General features: G+C 37.8%; 3 protein-coding genes across 3 annotated transcripts; 2 read left to right on the forward strand and 1 right to left on the reverse strand.

Moving 5' to 3' along the window:
• Nucleotides 1–5866: 5866 nt before the first annotated feature.
• LOC112033428 (uncharacterized) lies at nucleotides 5867–6421 on the forward strand. The gene has a single exon (XM_024066200.1). The coding sequence runs from the start codon at nucleotides 5867–5869 to the stop codon at nucleotides 6419–6421; it is 555 nt and encodes a 184-aa protein (XP_023921968.1).
• Nucleotides 6422–6901: 480 nt separating this feature from the next.
• On the forward strand, nucleotides 6902–7327 carry LOC112033427 (uncharacterized). The gene has a single exon (XM_024066199.1). The coding sequence runs from the start codon at nucleotides 6902–6904 to the stop codon at nucleotides 7325–7327; it is 426 nt and encodes a 141-aa protein (XP_023921967.1).
• Nucleotides 7328–11731: 4404 nt separating this feature from the next.
• Nucleotides 11732–12571, reverse strand: LOC112033426 (uncharacterized). Its single transcript, XM_024066198.1, has 2 exons — nucleotides 12245–12571; nucleotides 11732–11977 (listed from the first exon to the last, which is right to left on the reverse strand). Exons 1-2 carry the CDS (start codon nucleotides 12569–12571, stop codon nucleotides 11732–11734), a joined length of 573 nt encoding a protein of 190 aa, XP_023921966.1.
• Nucleotides 12572–21267: the final 8696 nt, after the last annotated feature.

Below are 21267 nucleotides of genomic sequence, written 5' to 3' on the forward strand. Positions count from 1 at the left end.
AATCTAAAAATTCTTGTATTATTATACTGGGGGAAATTTTTTTAAAAGGATTAGCTTTTTCTTTGATTTTTAAATACAATTGTATTTTTTTTTTTTCAATTTCTAGTATATAGGTTTAAAATAATAAATAAATAACCTAATTCAAACACACACGAAATATTATCAACATATATCATGGAAAGCTTTGGCATAGAACAAAGATGGTTTTGAATATCTAGATAAAGTATCTTATTTTTGTGGTAGTTTTACAAACATCGTGGACTAACTACCCGGATTCAAATTCAGAAAGGTTGGTCTTAAACAAGTGGTTGACATGATTTTCCACTCTAGAACATCCCATTAGGGCCATGACCATATGGTTTGTTGTTCTATGACAAAGTTTTATATCCTCCTCCTTTTTTTAATTTATTTTGATTTTTTTCTAGTAAAGGCACCAATGGGGGTAGATTCTTTGCCTTCATACTATTCTTTCTTTATCACATTTTTCTTGGCTGCCCTCACTTTATCACATCCAAACTCCAAAACAAAGCATATTTTATACTACCATAACTCTAGAGATTAGTGATAAAGGTCCATGGATAGAGCACTACCCATTATTCTATTAATTTTTCTCTCTTCGTCATGAAGATTATTAAGATAGGATAGATAGTTATAGTACATATATTATTATATATTAGTTCAACTTTTTGTATCCACATTCCACACATTTGCTAATGGGATGCATTGAGCCAATTTCTTAAAAAGAGAGAGGAACACGTGGGTTTTTTCTAATTTGTGGGGAAAGAGGAAAAGTTGACGAGGGCATGTGGGTTTGAATCTTGAAAAGGAGGCCTGCAGATTAAGACCTCAAATAATTTTGGTTAGGTCTGCGCAGCCCCTTATTCTTCTTCTTCGTATAGTAAATTTGAAAAGGAAAGCTTTGCTTGGATTTTTCAAACAAGTTTTGAAACGTCAAATAATCACATGCCACATTTTCTGTGTTAGTTGGCAAGAGCTCATTCTTTGAGCTCAACTGCCCCTTCAATCTCTCCTTTTCAAAGATCTACTCCATTTCCACAATTTTCACCAATTCTACGTCACAGTAGGAGAAAATCTACACTCCACTGCATAACTATTCCATGTTTCCGGGGCCCAATTTCAGTCTCTCTGCATCTGCATCTCCCCTCTCCAGATAGACCAAAATTTACGTGTAGGACTTTAGATGCAATACAATAGAACGATAGATGTTCTTATTAAATGTGCGTGTTTTTTACGATAGATGTTCTAATTCAATTTAAAGACATAGTTGCATTAAAGTTAATTGTTTTTGCAAAACAGCCAGGTTTTGCGTTTTGTCCATACAACCATGTATTTGAACTTAAAATTAGGAAACCTAAACAAAAGAGAAAACCTATCAAAGGGCACCGGTGTGGTGTCGGCCAAATGCCCTCCGAAGGTCAAGTCAGAAAGTATTCTCACAACTCTAGAGTGCTAGAGAGGGTAAAATCTTGCGTACCTTGGTTTGTGAGGGTATTGGGGCTTTTATAGTAGTAGAAGGTTGACATCTTTTTCTTGGTGCGGAAGTCTTTTCCTTATAGGACTCTCCTTGTAGAATCCTAAACGTGATGGATAGATCTCCTCCTTATAGGGAAGATCTTTACCAAATATATAAGATTTCCGGAGTCCTACTAGCACAAAGACTCTGTTCAGGCCTTTTATGAGAGTGGGCCAAAATATCCCCCATGAGGGGTCCAACAGGCCCATGGACAACCAGCCCAGCTTCCTTCACTCCGTCCGTATTCGGTCCGTTCACATGAGATCCGTCCATTGGAGGCCCGTGCAAATGACGGGCTCGCTCATCCTGACGTCTGCAGACCATATACGGCCCGTCCAATCACATAAGGCATTCCAGTGTATTTTCTCCCTTTCAGTTGCCCCCTCACCCGATAGGTCCGTCACACATAATGAACGGACCCATGGGGTGACGAATCTAAAACTCGGTCATGCCTCCAGGACACCTATGTCCGTGAACTTTCATCCGTACACTTCTGGACCAGGAGCTAATGCATTAATGTGCTGTGCCAAGTGTCATCCTGTCAATGGCCGTTGTTTTGGAACGAGGCGTCGCTTCGTCTTCCGTGCACCTCTCTTATAAATATCAATCCCCCGCCCCTCATTTCCCCACTTGTTGCTGGAAGAAATTGTCAGAGCGAGTCCGTCACACCTGTCAGACAACAGTCCGTTCACTCTCATACCCGTCGCCTGCCACATCTTGCTTCAACCTTCTGGTGAGTTATTTCATATCCGTCCCCTTTTTTTTTTAGGGGGGGGGGGGGTGGGGAATGAGCAATGGAGAATCGTGAGGATTGAATCGGAACGTGATGTAGGATTGGCAATTGGTTTCGACGTCGTTCATTCAACCCATTCTGACGATATAGAAACGTTAATTTTTTTATAATTAACATTTTTGAGAAATTAAGAAATTTAAAAAATATATATGTATATATATTAACTAAAGACCAAAACAATGTCGTTTAAGTAAATTGACGACAGCAACTAACAGAACACTAACAGAAGACTCAATTGAAAATTAATGAAACTTAAAAAATTGAAATGACAAAAACCAAACTTAGAGGACTGAAATGACAAAAAATAAAACTTAGAATGTGAATTTTGTATTTTAGCCCCAAATGAGTAAATTCCCAATTAAGAGAAGAGGGACAAATGAGTAAATTCCCAATTAAGCCTTCTTTCTCCTCATTTTCTCTCCAATTCAAGAAGCCGATAAAATCACCCACAAATGGTGGGACTTGGGTAAAAAATAATTAGGTCCCACAAAAATTTCCCTACCCCTCCCTCCCAACCAAATACGCGCTAAGTTTTGTCCCTTTTTTTAGTAGAAACGATAGTAACTTTCGTTTATTCATAATTAATTTTTACAATAAAAGTGAGAAATGAGTGATATTCTTCTAGTTAAATGCTCTCCTCATTCTCTTTTACAACACAGACAAGAGCCTAAGGCATCACAATTACAAAGTTCCACTAACAAAGGAAACAATTTCAAAACCCTCACAAATCAACGAAATATCTTCCGTATCCAAGCAATCTCCAAAAAGGACACACCTTATTTGAATTTAGCAGATCTATTTAATTGATTAAAGCCGGCATAAATAATGTCAAATTAAAAACAAAACATAAATAAATAAATAAATAAAAATACAAAACTTTATAAAACTGTTTATAAACAAAACAAAACAAACTAGTGACAATCACAGGGTCTTTACTTTTTGCCCAAAAATGGTATATTTTAAATATATATATATATATATAGGGAGAAGGGCACTTGTCTATTTGGACCACTGATTTTTTTTTTTTTTTTTTTAAGAATCATATTTGGACCATTGAATAAATAAAAAAATCGGTTGCGCAAAAAATCAGACCAACGAGACAAAAATCTACAAAAAAAATAATAATAATAATAACTAGTCGCTAACCTATGCAATGTACGGGATAGTTAAATTTAAAATCATATATGTTTAAAAAAATAAATAAAAAGTCTTATATGAAAAAAAACTATTAATTAAAAGTTAATAGAAAAATCATTTTATAATATAAAATAGTTTCTCATAGGTATTGTATAAGTATCAACCAAGTAGGATGCATATTTTAAATTTTTTTTTTTTTTAAAAAAAGACCATAATGGTGAGCGGTGGCTGCTTTGAACAAAAATTTGATAGGATATGAACAAATAAATTGTAGTAGAATTTGAATAGTTTCCCATAGGTATTGAATAGGTATCAACCAAGTTGGATGCATATTTTAAATTATTAAAAAAAAATAAATAAAAAAGACCGTAATGCTAGGCGGTGGCGGCTGCTTTTGTTTTATTATTTATCCCAAAAAAAAAAAAAATTTGATAGCATATGAACTACTAAATTGTAGTCGAATTTGAATAGTTTCCCATAAGTATTGTATAGGTATCAACAAAGTAGGATGCATATTTAAATAAATAAAAAAGACAAAACTTTATCTTTTAACTCTCACATGCACCAATGCTGCACCACCACCATATGTATAGAGGTCATTAAACGCCCTTGTTTAGTTTATTATCAATGTGAATTGCCACTTTTAATATGAATAATGCATCTTCTCACTCCATATTATTCTACTAATCAATCTGAGATTCCAAAATCAAGTAGGAAACATCTAAACCATTCCCATATGGACTATACTTCTCCTTTCTTTTTCTTTTTTTTAAATACCTATGGACTATATCACAACATTACTATTATTGATGACAGGGAATTTGTGGTTTTGATGGTCAGAAATAAGCTCTTCTTCTTGTTATTCATGACAATTTTTTTTATAGAGTGGTTTTTCCAAGATCGTGTGAGGGTTCTATATATAACATACATAGTAGTACAAATTATACCAAAATTAAAGAAAATTTGATTGATGAAATTGTTAATTATTAAATCAAAATTACAATTAAATCTAATGTTTTAATCATAAAAAAAAAATTACAATTAAAATTTTCACAAATAGATTTTTCATACTAATAAACTCACTCACAAGTCACAACAATAACAATATTATAAAGTAGTAATCATAGAGAGTTAGAGCATGAAAGATAGCAATATGTCCTTATCTCTACATTTACTTTAAGCAACTCCATGGATATTGTAGGGATAAGGGCCTAAAAATCATATATTGGACCATGGGCCTTATCCGAGGACGGGAGAATGTTCGAAGGGGTACAGATAATTATGAAGGGTTCTCATTTGTAAAGTCTTATAAGTAATGAATGAATGGGGGGTGGTCCGAGGAGGAATTCCTTCTCGAATATGATGAGTGCAGTTTAAATCTGTGTTCCAACGATCAAGGTGACCTTCCAAGATGATCCAGCAATAAGAACATGCATCGTACACGTATAAGGATGATGGGAACTCAAAAATATCTAAGGAAAAGCTTCTACCACCGCCTTAAATGCATTGCAACTACTTTTCTGACCGCATTTATGTGAAGAAGACCCCTGAACAGTGCTTCCTTGGCTACCGCGACTCACAAAGAGCCAGAAAAGGTGTTTGATAGGACGGGCACTCGAGTAATGGCTTGGACGATTAACAAGTGGAGGGCCAAGATTGCAAGAAGGAAATATATAATGTAAGAGACCCCAGAAGGAAGGGGGATCAAAAAAAAAAAAGGAAAAGAACACTATAGCAATCACAGTTACACTGGTAATTGGTTCTATCAATTTATACCAAGATTTGTCTCTTCAGACAGAGAATTTATTCAGTCTTATGTGCTTTGCTCTTACTTGATCGCCTTTTGCATCCATACTAGTCGTTGTTAAATTCACTAGGGTCTAGTTCTTTGATCCACTTTCTACAAATTCATTGTATAGGGCTTATTGGACCAAGATCCATACCTCCTGGACTTGGGCTACAAATCGAGTCCCTATAATTGGCGTTGTTTGTGGGGAGAACTAATGCAATAGTGAGTGCAGTGGTTAACTATGGTAGGTTCGGGTCCACACCAAGCAGAATCTTTGGGATCCAAGCATGGCAACCCTTTTGTCAACCTCGAATGAAGAGGAGATCGAGAAGGCAGCGCGCACACTACGCATACAAGCAAAAGCCATACTCGAGTTAGAAGTCACGTCTCTCAAGAGCAGCATAACAGAGCCATGCAATTGGAAATTGACTAGTTAAAGAGGGAATTGTGCCATGCACGACGAAGGCGAACTCCCTCTGACTCTGATGTTTCTTCTGATGGCGAAAGGGATGTCAGTTACAGGCAAAAACCTCGAACCCCACCCAGTAAGTCTTTCTCTTATGAAAAGGAACACCATCACGAACAGAGGGCCAGAAGCTTGCCTCACAAAGGCATGGGAAACAATGTTGTGAGTAGGGCCTTAGACCAAATCTCCAAGTCACTCTTCACGTACGAAATCGAGGGGTCTAAACTTCCTGGACGATTCACTCAACCCGCTTTCACCATGTACAACGGTAGAATAGACCCCGTGGAGCATGTGAGTCATTTCAATCAAAGAATGGATGTCCATTCCAAAGACAAAGCCTTGATGTGCAAGGTTTTCCCATCCAGTCCAGGACCCGTTACGATGAGATGGTTCAACAGCTTGAAGGCAGATTCCATAAGTTCCTTCAAGGAGCTCACCCAAGTGTTTTGTTCCCGCTTCATTAGCTGCAGTAGGTTCCCTCGACCCTTGGCTTCCCTGCTGTCCTTAAGCATGCGAAAGGGAGAAACCCTAAAAGCATACTTTGACAGATATTGGGAGATGTTCAACGAGATAGATGGTGACTTTGACGACATGACCATCAGTACTTTCAGTTTAAGAAAATCTCTGACTGGGAAACCCATCACCAGTGTGCGCCAACTTATAGATGGAATAGATAAGTATAAAAGGGTTAAGGAAGACTAGCAACAAGGAAAAGGAAAGGATAAGGTTATCCCTCAGGAGAGGAGGGATTTCAGGTCTGACCAGTACAACAGCAACCGACCCCAGAGAGATTTTGTCGGACAATCAAGATCTGCTAATCCTCAAGTAGTCAATGCGGTGTTCCGAGAGCCAGTGCATTAAGTTTTGGAGAAGATTAGGAACGAACCATTTTTTAAATGGCCAAATAAAATGGTAAGAAACCTCGTGAGGTGCAACCACAACCTCTATTGCCACTACCACCAAGACCATTGACACACTACAGAAGATTGTAGAAGTTTGTGGGACCACTTGGACCAACTCGTCCATGAAGGAAAGCTAAAGCAACTCTTGCACCACTCTAGTGGCCAAGGGGGCCAGGCAAACTCAAAATCCTGGAGAGATAATTCTTCAAGACCCTCCTTAGGAACAATAAATGTCATCTTCGTTGCTCTAGGGAGAACTGGGTCCTACCCTTCCAGAGTGATGTCTATGGCTCGGCTATCCGCCGAGAACAATATTCAAGAGCCAAAGAAGGCTAGACTAGAAATTCAACCGGTTTTGAGCTTCTCGGACGAGGATAAAATCAGAACCATCCAACCCCATGATGAAGCTTTGGTGGTTACCCTCAAGATTAGGGGATATGATATGAAAAAGGTGATGGTGGACCAAAGCAGTGGTGCCGAGATAGTGTACTCCGGCCTGTATAAGGGGCTGAACTTGAGACCTGAGGACCTAAAACCCTACAATTCACTCCTGGTGAGTTTTGATGGAAAGGTCGTCATCCCGAAGGGCCAAATTAGGCTTCCCGTGCAGACTGGTTCAGAAGTAGCAAAAGTGGACTTCATCGTGGTCGACACTTATTCACCTTACACTACCATTGTGGCTAGGCCTTGGCTTCATACCCTATGAGCTATCTCTTCTACTCTGCACCAGAAGGTGAAATACTTGTATGGGGGCCAGGTTAAGGAGATCTTGGGAAATCAATTGTGGTGAGGCAATACTTAGTGGCTGCCATCCAGCATTAGTCGGAGGCCAAATCCTCAACCCATACCAAAGGGGGCTTATAGCAATTAAAAGCTCTAGCATTGCCAGTCGATGGGTCGGCCAATGAGGCAAAATGTGAAAATTCGATGAAGGTTGTTATTGGCAACGATCCAGAGAAATTCTTTTAGGTTAGGGCTCAACTGCCTCCTCCAGAGAAGGAAGAGCTGATAGAGTTCCTTAGAAAAAATGTTGATGTCTTCAAATGGAGTGCTTAGGAAGCCCTGAGAGTGGACCCGAACTTCATCTGTCACCATCTAAATGTTAATCCATCTATCACTCCTAAGAGGCAACCTCCTCGGTGCTCGTCCAGGGACCACTTTAATGTTGTCAAAGAGGAAATGAAGAAACTAAAGCAGGCGGGGGCTATCAAGAAGGTATTTTACCTTGAGTGGTTGGCCAATACCGTGGTGGTAAAAAAAAAAGAGTGGGAAATGGTGAGTGTGCGTGGACTTCATAGATCTGAATAGGGCTTGCCCAAAGGATCCTTTCCCCATGCCTAAGATAGACCAGCTGATGGATGCAACCGTAGGCCATCCACGGATAAGCTTCCTAGACACCTTTCAGGGATACCACTAAATACCACTAGCCCTGAATGATGCAGAGAAGACAACTTTCGTCACTCCCACCGGAAACTACCACTACAAAGTGATGCCCTTCGGTTTGAAAAACGCATGGTCTACTTATCAAAGGATGATGACTAGGATGTTTGAACTACAGTTGGGTAAGAGCATCGAAGTCTATATAGAAGACATGGTGGTAAAAAGTAAGGTAGTGTCCGAGCACTTAGGAGATCTCAGGAACATATTCGAAATTCTGAGGAAATATAAGCTGCGCCTCAACGCTTCTAAGTGTTCCTTTGGTGTGGGATTAGACAAATTTCTGGGCTACATGATAACCTATAGGGGAATTGAGGTTAACCCCGACCAGATTAAAGCAATCAACAGCTTACAACCACCTTGGAACCCCAAGGAAGTTCAGAAACTAACTGGAATGACTGCTGCCCTGAACCAGTTTATCTCTCGGTCAACGGATAGGTGCTGACCCTTCTTCCTATTGATGAACAAATGGAAGGGGTTCGAGTGGACCGAGGAATGTGCCTTGGCCATCCAACAACTTAAAGATTATCTATCTCAGCCTCCTATCATGTCCAACCCTGAGGTTAACGAAGTCCTATTCGCTTATATTGCTGTGGCCCCTCATGCTGTAAGTTTGGTCCTGATACGAGTTGATGACGGCACACAAAAACCAGTTTATTACGAGAGCAGGTCGCTACATAAAGTCGAGATCCATTATCTGCCGCTGGAAAATGCTATTTTAGCAGTGGAACACGCCACATGCAAACTCTCCCATTACTTCCAAGCACACATGGTTTTCGTCCTAGCTCAGGAGCACTAATTACACGGGGAAGATTGCTAAAGGAGCCACGATCCTAGGAGCTTTTGACATCAACTATATGCCTCGTACCTTTATTAAGGGTCAAGTCCTCACAGATCTAGTGGCAGAGTTCTCTGAATCCCTGTTGGAAGAAAAAGCAAAAACGCAACACATGGATGAAAAATCGGTTGGCACGATCTCCCAACAGGATCTGCAGCAAATCAGAAGGGTTCCAGAGTGGAGTTAGTACTAGTATCTCCCGAAAAGGTCACCATCGAAAAATCATTAAGATTGGGATTCTCGGCCACCAATAATGAAGCAGAATATGAGGCTCTACTTATGGGAATGGAAATGCCGTAAATATGTTTTCAGACTCTAGATTGGTCATCGGCCAAGTGAAAGGAGAATTCGAAGCGAGGGATGAAAGAATGTAAGGATACTTGAGTCAGGTCAAGCACCTACAATCAGAATTCGAATCTTTCAGTCTGTTACACATCCCCAGCAGCAAAAACACACACGCCGATTCCCTAGCCACGCTCACAACCTCCTCAACGCAGAGCTTACCTCAGATCATTCTTGTAGAAGACCTATGCAAGCCCATAGAGATGAACAGAGAAATGGTTCATATCCACCATGTTAGGGTGGGGCCTAGATGGATGGACCCCATAGGACTGTTATTAAAAGAAGACACCCTGCCTGAGGAGAAATCAGAAGCAGACAAAGTACGTAGAAAGGCTCTTCAATTTTGGCTGTCCGAGGACCAAAAGTTATATAAACGCTCATTTTCTAGGCCATACATGCTATGCGTACATCCTGAGACAACAGAATTACTCCTTGAGGAGTTACATGAGGGGATTTGTGGTAGTCACACCAAAGGCAGATCTTTGGCGCATAGAGCCATCACAAAAGACTATTGGTGGCAAATATGCAAAGGGAAGCACAATAATATGTAAAGAAATGCGACCAATGCCAAAAATTCACACCCAACATACACTAGTTGAGGGGAGCCCTGAATCCACTGTCCAGCCCTTGGCAATTCGCTCAATGGGACTTAGACACAATAGGCCATTTCCTCAAGGCAGTAGGGAACAAGAGATACCTACTGGTCGACACGGACTACTTCACTAAGTGGGTCAAAGCCAAGCCTCTAGCAAACATCAAAGACATGGATGCTAAGAAGTTCGTATGGAAGAACATCGTCACACGATTTGGGGTCCCTCGTACCCTCATCTCAAATAATGGTCTTTAATTCGACAGCAAATCTTTCAGAAGATACTCTTGTGATCTGGGAATTACAAATAGATATTCCACCCCGGCTTATCCCCAAGGGAATGGACAAGCAGAGGCTGTTAACAAGGTCATAGTGAGTGGACTCAAGAAGAGGTTAGATGATGCGAAGGGAAAATTGGTGAAAGAATTGTCACATGTGCTCTAGACGTACAAAACTACACCTCGCAAATCAACCGGGGAGACCCCCTTTCCAATGACCTATAGGGCCGAGGTTGTTATTCCTCTAGAGACTAGCTTCCTTACACTCAAAACTAGCTCTTTCAATCTAAGCAGTAACAATGAGTTGCTAGAAAGGAGCTTAGACTTTATCGAACAAAGAAGAGAAAATGCAATAATTCAATTGGCATACTACTAACACAAACTCAAGCAAGGTTATGATGCAAACGTGAAGCTGAGACCATTAGCACCTGGTGATTTGGTGTTAAGAAAGGTTCTGGATACTGCAAAGAATCTAGCGTAGGGAAAGCTAGGGCTCAATTGGGAAGGACCATGCCGCATCACCTCGGTAGTTGGTATAGGAGCATATTTTCTGGAAGACTTAGATAGACATATAATACCACGCCCGTGGAATGTAAACAACCTGAAAATGTATTATTATTAATGAAAGTCTCTTTTGTCAATATGTCCATTTACTAAAGGCGTTATATTTCTCGTTATTCAATCTTTATAGGTGTTAAACAGATCCCAAGTTATGTCAGGTCTCTCGGACCATATACTTGAGTGAAATTAACACCATAACATCTTTTATATAAGTGTTTAAATTGAACCTTAGTTATACCTGAAGCCCTCAGGCCAGATGCTTTTGGGAAAATTAACACAATGACATCTTTATAAGTGTTTAAATTGAACCATAGTCATGCCTGAAGTCCTCGGACCATATGCTATGGGAAAATTAACACACTATGACATCTCTTATAAGTGTTAAACAAATCCCAAGTTATGTCAGGTCTCTCGGACCACATACTTGGGTGAAATTAACACTCAATGACATCTTTATAAGTGTTTAAACTGAACCATAATCATGCCCGAAGTCCTCGAACCAGATGCTATGGAAAAATTAACACACTATGACATCTTTTATAAGTGTTAAATAGATCCTAAGTTATGTTAGGTCTCTCGGACCACATACTTGGGTGAAATTAACACTCAATGACATCTTTTATAAGTGTTTAAATTGAAACTTAGTCATGCATAAGTTATGTGTTTCTCACTAAGTGCCAAGACAGATAGCCAACTCCTCAGGTTGATAGCTCTGGGTAAGTTAAATGCCTTGATTATTTACCCAAGCGTAAGTTTATTACTGGTTGTTACTAGATTCGGCCATCATTACAGAGAGAGTAATTCACAATACAAATGTAGGGTAAACCTCTTCGTCGTTGGTACTTAGTCAAATTATTTGCACTGGTAGGATACTTTTGTTAATTTTTATAGAGCTAAATTGGCAGCAAGTTAAGTTCATGTGCAATAGCAGTAAGCTTGAAAACATATAAAGCAAAAACACAAGAGATAGAAAGAAAGGTCCATTCATTAATCAAAAAGGTGGAATACATTGTGTTCTGTGACAAAATATCACTACAAAAGTATACTACAAGAAAATCCTAAGGTTTAAGCCTTGGTCTTGGGGGCAAGAGAGTTTTCCTTCTGGCTCGGCTGGGAGGTGGCACTATCCTTAGCTTCAGGATCAACTTCTTTATCTTGGAGCTCTGCTTCTTTTGTCTTAGCTTCACCTTCCTCGGCCTTAGTAGTGTCTTTGGCTCCTGTTGAGGGCTTTTTCTCCTCGCCCTTGCTCTTGTCCTTGACCCCCTCAACTCCCTGGCCATGATCACCAGCTTGACTAGATCCCATTAAAGCCTCAAGAGGAAAGAGAACAGCTCAAATGGTCAAAGGCTACTCCGAGGTCTCTAAAGCAAGGTTGGCAAAAGAAGGGATGACATCTAGGACTTCACAGATGTCCGGATGGTAGTACACGCTCCCAAGCTATCTCCACACTAAGTCCGTGGGGACACCTGCAATGTCAAGGGCCTTATCCCATGATAAATTACAGTTGTCCCTACACACTTTAGAAAGTTCCTCAATGAGCCTCACTTGCATCTCTTCAACGTCAAGCTAGTAAGACACCTGCTTCTCAGCCTCGAGTGCCTCCTTGGCCAGATGGGCTGCCTTCCTTGCCTTCTTTAGCTCGACCTTAAGGTCCAGAACTTGCTGTTTTTGGGTGGCCAACTTAAGTTCCGTCATGTAGAGCTTCTTACGCTGATCCTCAGCCTGAGTCTCAGTGCTTTTTAAGCCAGCCACAGCGCTCAGGTGCTCCCTTTCAGAGACAGTGAGCTTGTTGGTCAGCTCAGCATGCTCCTCTTTAAGTGCCCTCAAGATCTTCTCGATCTCGGCACGGGAGTGGGCCTCTACTCTGGCTTGATTACTCTTGTCCCTAACCCACTCCTCGGCCATAAAGACCTGTTGGGTAACCTACATAAAAATAACTAGAGAATTCCACGTGAGAAGAAGGAAAAATTAAAAAATAAATAAATAAATAAATAAAAAAAGAAGAAAACGACCAAGTATATAATTCGAAAGACGTGTCAAGCCACTTACTATAGCCAGGTCCCTCTTTAGGGATAAGAAGAGGTCAGGTTGCTTGAAGCGCCCGTAAGTATCCATATCCCTTGGCAAAAGGAGGGTTACTCAAGGGCTTAAGCAACGTAACTCGAGTGCCCCTCTAGAAGTTACTAACTGAGGTGTCCCAAGGGATGGGGGCACCATCCACCTCCAGTCTAGGTGACCACATTCGCAGTGGTCGGCATACATCAACGCCTTGGGAATCCACCCTACTCTCCTCGGAGGAAGCTCGTTTGTATTTCACGCGCCTGGAATGCTTCGCCACCTTCTAAGGAACCATCTCACCCTCCTCTACATCGTGCACCTCTAGCACTTTCCTCTTCTTCTTCAGATCAGGATAGGGGAGCATCCCGGCCAAGGTTACAAGGAGAGAAGGGGGAGGTGGAAGATTAGCTGGGACTTGGGGCTTGTTGGTCTCTTTTACATTGACACTTTATTCCTCGCAGCCATAAGTTCTCATAGACTTTTGTTTCCTTTGATCAAAGCCATCCCGTCTTCCCCTTTTTCAGAAGTGTCGTCTGGACGGGCAATCACAAGGACTAGAACATAGACGCTGGATTGTCTGTCAAGCTCATCCTCGGCATCCGATACGGGAATAATTTGCACTTCCTGAGTCTTCTCCTCCTCAAAATGAAATTTATCAATTTCCTCTTCAAGTGAGGAATTCGAAAAGGCAATCTCTTTTCCTCCCGCTACTACTTTAGATGGAACCTGCTAAAATGGTTGCACTACCAGCGGAAGGTTCTGTTGATATGGGTGCATGACGATAGAAAGCTGGAATGTGACACGTCAATCCAGACCAATCCGAGATCACCTGCCCTTATGGTGTGACCTATCTCCTGGAATGTTTCTAAGATAGGCTGAAAGTCCAGAATCAGGTGGACGGGTCGCAGCTGTCTATCCTCACTCATAAAGATTTCCAATCTCAGCAAGTAATTGAGTACGGCAACGTTGGTCAAACTGAGCCGAAGAGCTACTTGTCTCTTGTCTGCATAAATAGCTGAGAAGCAAGGCATGGTTAGAAAATTAAAATCAACATTAAAAGAAAATGAAACGAAAGGACCAAAACATGGTCAAAGCTAAAAAGTCTAAATCTCTTGCTACGGATCCTAACTCTAAAGTACCCCACCTAGCTCTCCCTCTCGAGCGGGGCAATAAAGGCTATCATGCCACGCTCCTGAAACTATAAGGTAATCGTCTTTCATACCCTTGTTAGATCTAGGTAGACACGACACTAATCTGACAACGTCAGATCAGGATTTGAGATAATATCCCGCATTTTTCTAGGAGTGGCACTCGTACATGTGGACCATATCGTGCCAGATGAGCCGCAGACCCAGGTGCTCATTGAGAGCATCAACGCTACCTAAAACCCTGAATAGGTAAGGCGTGCACTAATGGGGGTATAACCTATGGTTAAAGAGGTATCTCACGTTATCCTACCCATGGAAAGAGTCATTCCCCCTTCTATGAAAGCTATCATGGGGATGATGACTTCCCCCTCTTCCCTATAGGTCACTACTTGTTCTGGAGAACAGTACCATAAGCCAACTTCCTGGGGTATATGGTACATATCTTTAAAGGCTTCTATTTTGGCTGGGGTGTCTACTGGGCTCGCAAACCTACCCATATGGATAACATAAGAGGAAGCAACTGGAATTCGTAAGTGAGGAGGTAAGGATTGGAAGGCCAAGAAAGTTGGCCGAGGAGAAAAAGAAATTTTGAAGAGATAGGTACTTACAAGAGTAAATGAATGTGTTAAATCCTAAACCTTTAGGAAAGCCATGTGGAAATTTTTGAAGGAAAGGAGTTACGGGAGCTCAAGAGCGCAAGGAGTTTGGTGAGTTGGAATGCTTGAAATCTCTGAAGAATTTGAAAATTCGTAAAGTAAAGGGGAGAATGATCTCCCTCGAGGCTTTTTATAGGGGTGAAAATGAGTGGGAGTTATCCAGCTCAAAATTCCAAAAGAAATATGAGTAGTTCGATCTACGTCTCACCGTTAGATCTAGGGAACAAGGAGGCGCCCGGAGTAATTAATGGCACCTCACAGATTTCGAAGCGTCAATAGGAATCATGGGACGCATAAAACGGGGATTTCACACGTGCAAACCAAAGGAATAAATGGTTTGTCTCTTAAAAGTCAAAACTCCACTTTTTCTCCTCGGATGAAAGGGAAAAACCGGAGTTTTGAGGGGCTATTATAGGGATAAGAGCCCAAAAATCATATAGTGGGTAATGGGCCTTATCCGAGGACAGGGGAATGTCCGAGGGAGTACAGATAATTATGAGGGGTTCCCATTTTTAAAGTCTCATAAGTAATGAATGAATGGGGGTGGTCTAAGGAGGAATTCCTCCTCGGATATGATGAGTGTAGTTTAAATCTGTGTTCCAATGATCAAGGTGACCTTCCAAGATGATCCAGCAATAAGAACGTGCATCGTACACGTATAAGGATAATGGGAACTCAGAAATATCTAAGAAAAGCTGCTACCACTGCATTAAATGCATTGCAGCTATTTTTCTGGGCGCATTTATGTGGAGAAGATCCCTAAACAGTGCTTACTTGGCTACTGCGACTCACAGAAAGGCAGAAGGGGTGTCTGATGGGACGGGGAGTCAAGTAGGGCTTGGACGATTGACAAGTGGAGAGCCAAAATCACCGGGAAGGAAATATATAATGTAAGAGACCCCAGAAGGAAGGGGGATCAGAAAAAATAGGAAAAGAACACTATAGCAATCACAATTGCACTAGTAATCGGTTTTATCAATTTATACCAAGATTTGTCTCCTCGGATAGAGAATTTATTCAGTCTTATATGTTTTGCTCTTACTTGATCGCCTTTTGCATTCATATTAGCCGTTGTTAAATTCACTAGAGTCTAGTTCTTTAACCCATTCTCTACAAATTCATTGTACTAGGCTTACTGGGCCAAGATCCATACCTCTTGGACTTAGGCTGCAAATCAAGTCCCTACAAATACAACGTTACAAAGTGGTCTCATGAAGTCTCATACCCTCTTTGCAAAATCTTCAATTTGTTATGTGTGTTTTCTTTGTGAAAATTTGAGTGAGTATGAAGGGTTTTGACCTTGGTAGGGGTTTATATTTGTTGAAATTTTTGTTATAGAATTTTAGTAGAATTTTCAAGCTCTTGAAACATATATCTAATAGAGTTTTACTTAAACTAAACTATTGTAACACTTGATAAGATAATTACACGTTGAAAATAAATAATAAATATATAAAATATAAAACCTAAAATAAAAAGAATCTAAAATATAAAGAAAAAGAAAATATTGGTGATGTGAAAAATTGTGGGAGCTTCAGGGGTTTCAATTTTATATATATAAATCTATATATATATATATATATATACATATACCAGTATTATACCCATGTGATGCACACTTAACAAAATTCATATGTAAATAGTTTTTTTTTAATTAATTTACTTAAAATTAGATAATAGAATAGATAATAAAAATAATTAAATATTTTACTTTTAAGTTATATAATAAATTCATATTGTGTGAAACTAAGGTATTTTGAAATGCATATATATATATATATATATAAGTAATAACTTATTAAAAGAATGCAATAATATGTTTGTTTTCAAAATGCATAAGACTATTTATTCTTTTTTTTGTATATTATTTTTTTCAATATCATGAAACAAAATTTGTATGCTTTTCTTCAAACTTACGTGGATTTGAATTTGTCATTTATTTTTTTTGCAAAATTTGTCATTATTTAATATATATATATATATATGTAGGGATATTAGGCCTAGGAGCCCATCGTTTGTTCATGTTACTAGTCTGCGGCCCAATCCGAGGACAATGGGTTATCTGAGGATGAGGAATCTTATTTAGTAAAGGTTGTATTAGTAAACAAAGGTTAGTTTTGACCATAATGGCTCAAGGGATAGGCCGAGGATAAATTTGTCCTCAGATAACTAATGCCGACGTCCAAAAAAGTTTGTTAGCCACTCATGATGAAGTTCTAAGAAGTTTCATCGGTGTTGATAGACATTGAAAGGGTGATGAACAGGGCAACACCCTGAAATATCTAAGGAGGAAAGCTGCTACTTCCGCATTAAATGCACTACAGCTAACACCCTGGCCATATTAATGTGGAGGTGATATCTGAACAGTAAGTTACAGCTTTACAGCTACTACATCAAGACTAATGGAAGGGAATGATGGGACAAGTATCCACAAGAACTATCTAGCATGCACATGTGAAGGGAGAATGGGAAGAGAGGATGATATAAAAGGAAGTGGAAGCAACAAGGGAGAGGGATCGAAAATTAGAAAAGAAAACACTGTAGAATCCAGAAACCAAACTTGTAACCCAATTTGAGAATAATATACAAGAATAGTGCACCTCGGACTCTGCCGCGAACTACTTTCCTTCAATACAACCCTATTTCTTTTTATTCTCTAATTATTTGAATTCATTCCAATGTTTGTTTGATTAATTAAAGCCCAATATTTTTCAATCCACTCTTTACAAATTTATTGTTTTTGGGTTTTTTGGGCTGAATCCATTCACACAGTGGGCACCAAGTTCAAATCCGGTCCTTATAATATATATTAGTTTTTTTGGGTTACTTTATTCTTTTTTTGTTTTTTTGACCTAAATTAGATTTTTTTTTAAATTAAGTTTACGTTAATGTTAATACATATTAGCTATCATTTGGTACTTTATCCACACACAAAAAAACAACAATTAACGTTTAAATTAGGCTAAAAGTAAAATTGTTACTTTATAAAAAAAATTAATACAATACTTATTGTTACTTTATCCAAATAAGTTGATAAGAAGAAATAGAATAAGAGTCTTTCTTAAACTTAGGGTCCGTTTGAATACAACTTATTTTTGCTAAAATTGAAAACTGAAAACTAAAAACTAAAAACACTGTAACAAAATAATTTTTAAATTTATGAATAGTGCCATGGGACCCATTTTTAATATTTTTTTCTGAATAAAGTGGTTGTGAAAAAAAAAAAAAAAAAAAAAAAAAAAAACGCAAAACGTGCAAACGTGCAAACACAAACGCGAATCCAAATGGCACCTTAAACTTGTTTGTTAAATGGATTAGATGAAGAATTTGGATTGTAATCAAATTAAAATTTTTATCAACTTAGAAATTATAGGAGAAGAAAAATTTTATATATATTTTTTAAATCTAAAAACCTAAAAAAATTTCTGCAATTAAAGATGCATTAGAGCGTATAGTGTAGTAATTGAAAAAAATAAGAAAGTTGTTGCTTTTTTATAATACACTACACGTAAAAATAAGGCTTATATGAAGAATTTAGATTGTAATCAAATTAAGATTAAATAAGGATTAGATGAATTATATATAGAGAAATTAACAAAAAAACAAAAATAAAATAAAAAATAAATAGGAGCAATCTAAATGTTAGCAATGACCAATGAGGAGAACAATACTGGACATTTGCTTTGAAGTGGAGCAATTTGAATTTGGGGATGCATTCTCTCGTATCAATAAAATTTACTCTCTTTTTTTTTTTTTTTTTCTTTTTTGATAATTTATTAGTAAATATAACAGGGGAGAAGGATGGCATGACTTGAAAAGCCTCATGAAGGTGCACCTCAACCATGTTGCTAATATTGACCTCTAGATCTATTCTGCCTACAATCATGTCAAATTCTCTCGCTAATTTAAACTTTGAATTTTGCTCCATAAATCCTTGTGATCTTTTTTTTTTCTTCTCTTTTTTATTCAACTCTGATCCAATCGATCCAATCTATCTCCTTTCTAGGACCTTCTAGAATTTGTTCTATTTGGATTTGAATTTTAACTAAGTTAATTTGACTCCACGGAGGTTGGAGGAAGAGGCTAACAAAAGCAGGTGGCGAGATTGAAACTGAAGGGATGGAAAAAAAAAAATGGGAGGATTGTGGGGTAAAAAAACTTAAGAAAAATTATTAAAATAATTTAATGAGATGTATTACAAAATAAAGAGTAGGATGGCAGCAGAAAAAAAAAATCTATATTCCAAAATTTGGCCAAACTTTATAGAGCCAGATGTGAAAACTCTGAGGACAAAAGATCTAGTAAAAGTAAATTATTTGACAAGTCAATGAACTCTAATTCAAATCACATAACTCATTCCATAATAAAAACAAAGTGAATTGTGAGAGAAGTCACTTTCAATTTTACATATTTTAGCCAAGTTTTGAAGAAAAGTCACTTTTTTGTATTTTAGCTACCCATTTTTAAAATACATCCTACATCACACCCTTCATCTTCCTATATCTCTAAATATAATGTTCATTATAAATTTTTATTTTAAAGAATAGAAAGATGAGAGAGGGCAAGAGCCTTGTAGATTTGTGACACTATTTGGTCTTCTTTATCAAGAAAATCATTGTTTAAATTCGCATTCCCCCACTTGGTGTAATAATTGAATTATAAAAAAGAATGAGAAGAGAGAAAGAAAGTTTGAATAAAAAAAGAGAAAAAAAAAAGTTTTACAAAATGCGATAATGATTTCCAAACTTGGTGAGAATTATTTGAATAGTGTTAGATAATTGGATTTGGAATGATTCTAAACTGTGGTGCTCTTTAATTTGGCTAAAAAAATGTTTTAAAGAGTTATTAGATGCTAATGTTTGGAGGCTCTAGATTCAAAATCTAATTGGTGTATATAGAAGTAGAACTTACCAAAAATGGGTCTTAGATGCTTTGGCTACGATCAATAAACTATTCCATTTTTATTGCAATATCTGAAACAGTACAAATATAAGTGAAAAATAATAATAACTTAGTCATCTTCCTACGATGTCATTCACTTTTTTGATAAAAGATTTGTTTATTTGTTTTTGAAGAAAAATTTGTAATAGAAAATTAAGCTCAACTCTTAAACTGTTTCAGTAATTTTGAGACAACTCAAAAAGAAAAATTTTAAAAAAAAAAAAAAAGAAGAAGAAGAAGAGAGAGAGAAAGAGAGAGAGAAACATTTTTAGTTTTCTGAGAGAAAGCAAAATCTTTGTTCTTTGACCTTATAGCCATCATCAACAAGAATTACTCCATTAGCTTAGTGAAAAATACTATATCTATAATATTTTTATAATAATTTTACAATAAATTTTAAATTCTATTTTAAATTTATTATTAAAATTACTCTTTTATTCACTAATAATAACTCATAGTAATATACCATTTAGAATTTGTCGTAAACATGATTTTTCTTGTGGTGAATTTTTTGAAGTCGAAAAACCACGGCTTACAACAACTTCCTCAACGTCTTAGCAACCAACCCATGGCCATGACCAATTCAATTTTCTCCAATGGACTGTTTCAGTAATTTTGAGACAACTCAAAAAGAAAAATTAAAAAAAAAAAAAAAAAGAAGAAGAAGAAGAGAGAGAGAGAGAGAGAGAGAAACATTTTTAGTTTTCTGAGAGAAAGCAAAATCTTTGTTCTTTGACCTTATAGCCATCATCAACATGAATTACTCCATTAGCTTAGTGAAAAATACTATATCTATAATATTTTTATAATAATTTTACAATAAATTTTAAATTCTATTTTGAATTTATTATTAAAATTACTCTTTTATTCACTAACAATAACTCATAGTAATAGTGGGTTCCAGTTAGCTCAACTGGTAAAGTCTCTGATGGTTGTATAAGAGATCTAGGATTCAATCCCCGCCTACACCAAAAACTGATTGGTGTCTTGGTCTGATAATAAAGAAACTCTCTCCAAAAAAAAAGAAAAATAACTCATAGTAATATACCATTTAGAATTTGTAGTAAACATGATTTTTCTTGTGGTGAATTTTTTGAAGTCGAAAAACCACGGCTTACAACAACTTCCTCAACGTCTTAGCAACCAACCCATGGCCATGACCAATTCAATTTTCTCCAATGGAGATGGCCCAAAATTTGGATAGGCCTAATTATTTAAAGCCAGCCCTTAGGCCCATCTGGTGCGTTTAAGCCTCCATTTGTGTGTTGTCTAGCACATTCCTCCACCAAATTTCATGAGTCGAAGTTTTAATGAAAAATGTTAAAATTTATTACCAATTTGTAAAATTTGTAGTAATTATTATATCACTCTTTCATAGAGTACTAATTTTAGTTCTTCGTGGCTTATTTACAGGCATATGTAACCCGATCTCAAATTTTAAGTTGTTCTTGGCTTTACAGATTTTCATTAGCAACTTCAAGTCTACTCAAAAAGATGAGACAAATTAAAGAATTGAATTCATTAGCAACTTGCTGGCTTTGTTATGGAATTAAAAGTTAGCGCTATGCTTTAGATGTTAATTATCATGTAACTAAAGAACAACTTTCATGGCTAAATGGAATTTGATGGATGCTGCTTTTCATTAGCCTTGAACTCCAATGAGCAGCTGCCATTTTTGAATGGCATCAAGGACGAAGCTAGAGCTTTGAGTTAAGGGAGCCAGCTTTACTGTTGGTTATGTGTAACGGTTTCAACCTTTGACTCTGCTACTATTTAGCTGCTGAAGATTTTTTTTTTT

The sequence above is a fragment of the Quercus suber genome, unplaced genomic scaffold (genome assembly GCF_002906115.3).
Source record: "Quercus suber isolate HL8 unplaced genomic scaffold, Cork oak 2.0 scaffold_1068, whole genome shotgun sequence".
Classification (NCBI taxonomy): Eukaryota; Viridiplantae; Streptophyta; class Magnoliopsida; order Fagales; family Fagaceae; genus Quercus; species Quercus suber.

What these genes read in the sequence shown, in the direction of transcription:
- LOC112033428 (XM_024066200.1), top strand. Translation starts at nt 5,867, where the DNA reads ATGGGAAACAATGTTGTGAGTAGGGCCTTAGACCAAATCTCCAAGTCA.
- LOC112033427 (XM_024066199.1), top strand. Translation starts at nt 6,902, where the DNA reads ATGTCTATGGCTCGGCTATCCGCCGAGAACAATATTCAAGAGCCAAAG.
- LOC112033426 (XM_024066198.1), bottom strand. Translation starts at nt 12,571, where the DNA reads ATGGCCGAGGAGTGGGTTAGGGACAAGAGTAATCAAGCCAGAGTAGAG. An exon ending in CACTCGAGGCTGAGAAGCAG is followed by an intron (nt 11,978 to 12,244) that starts GTGTCTTACTAG and finishes TTTCCTCTTGAG; the next exon opens with GCTTTAATGGGATCTAGTCA.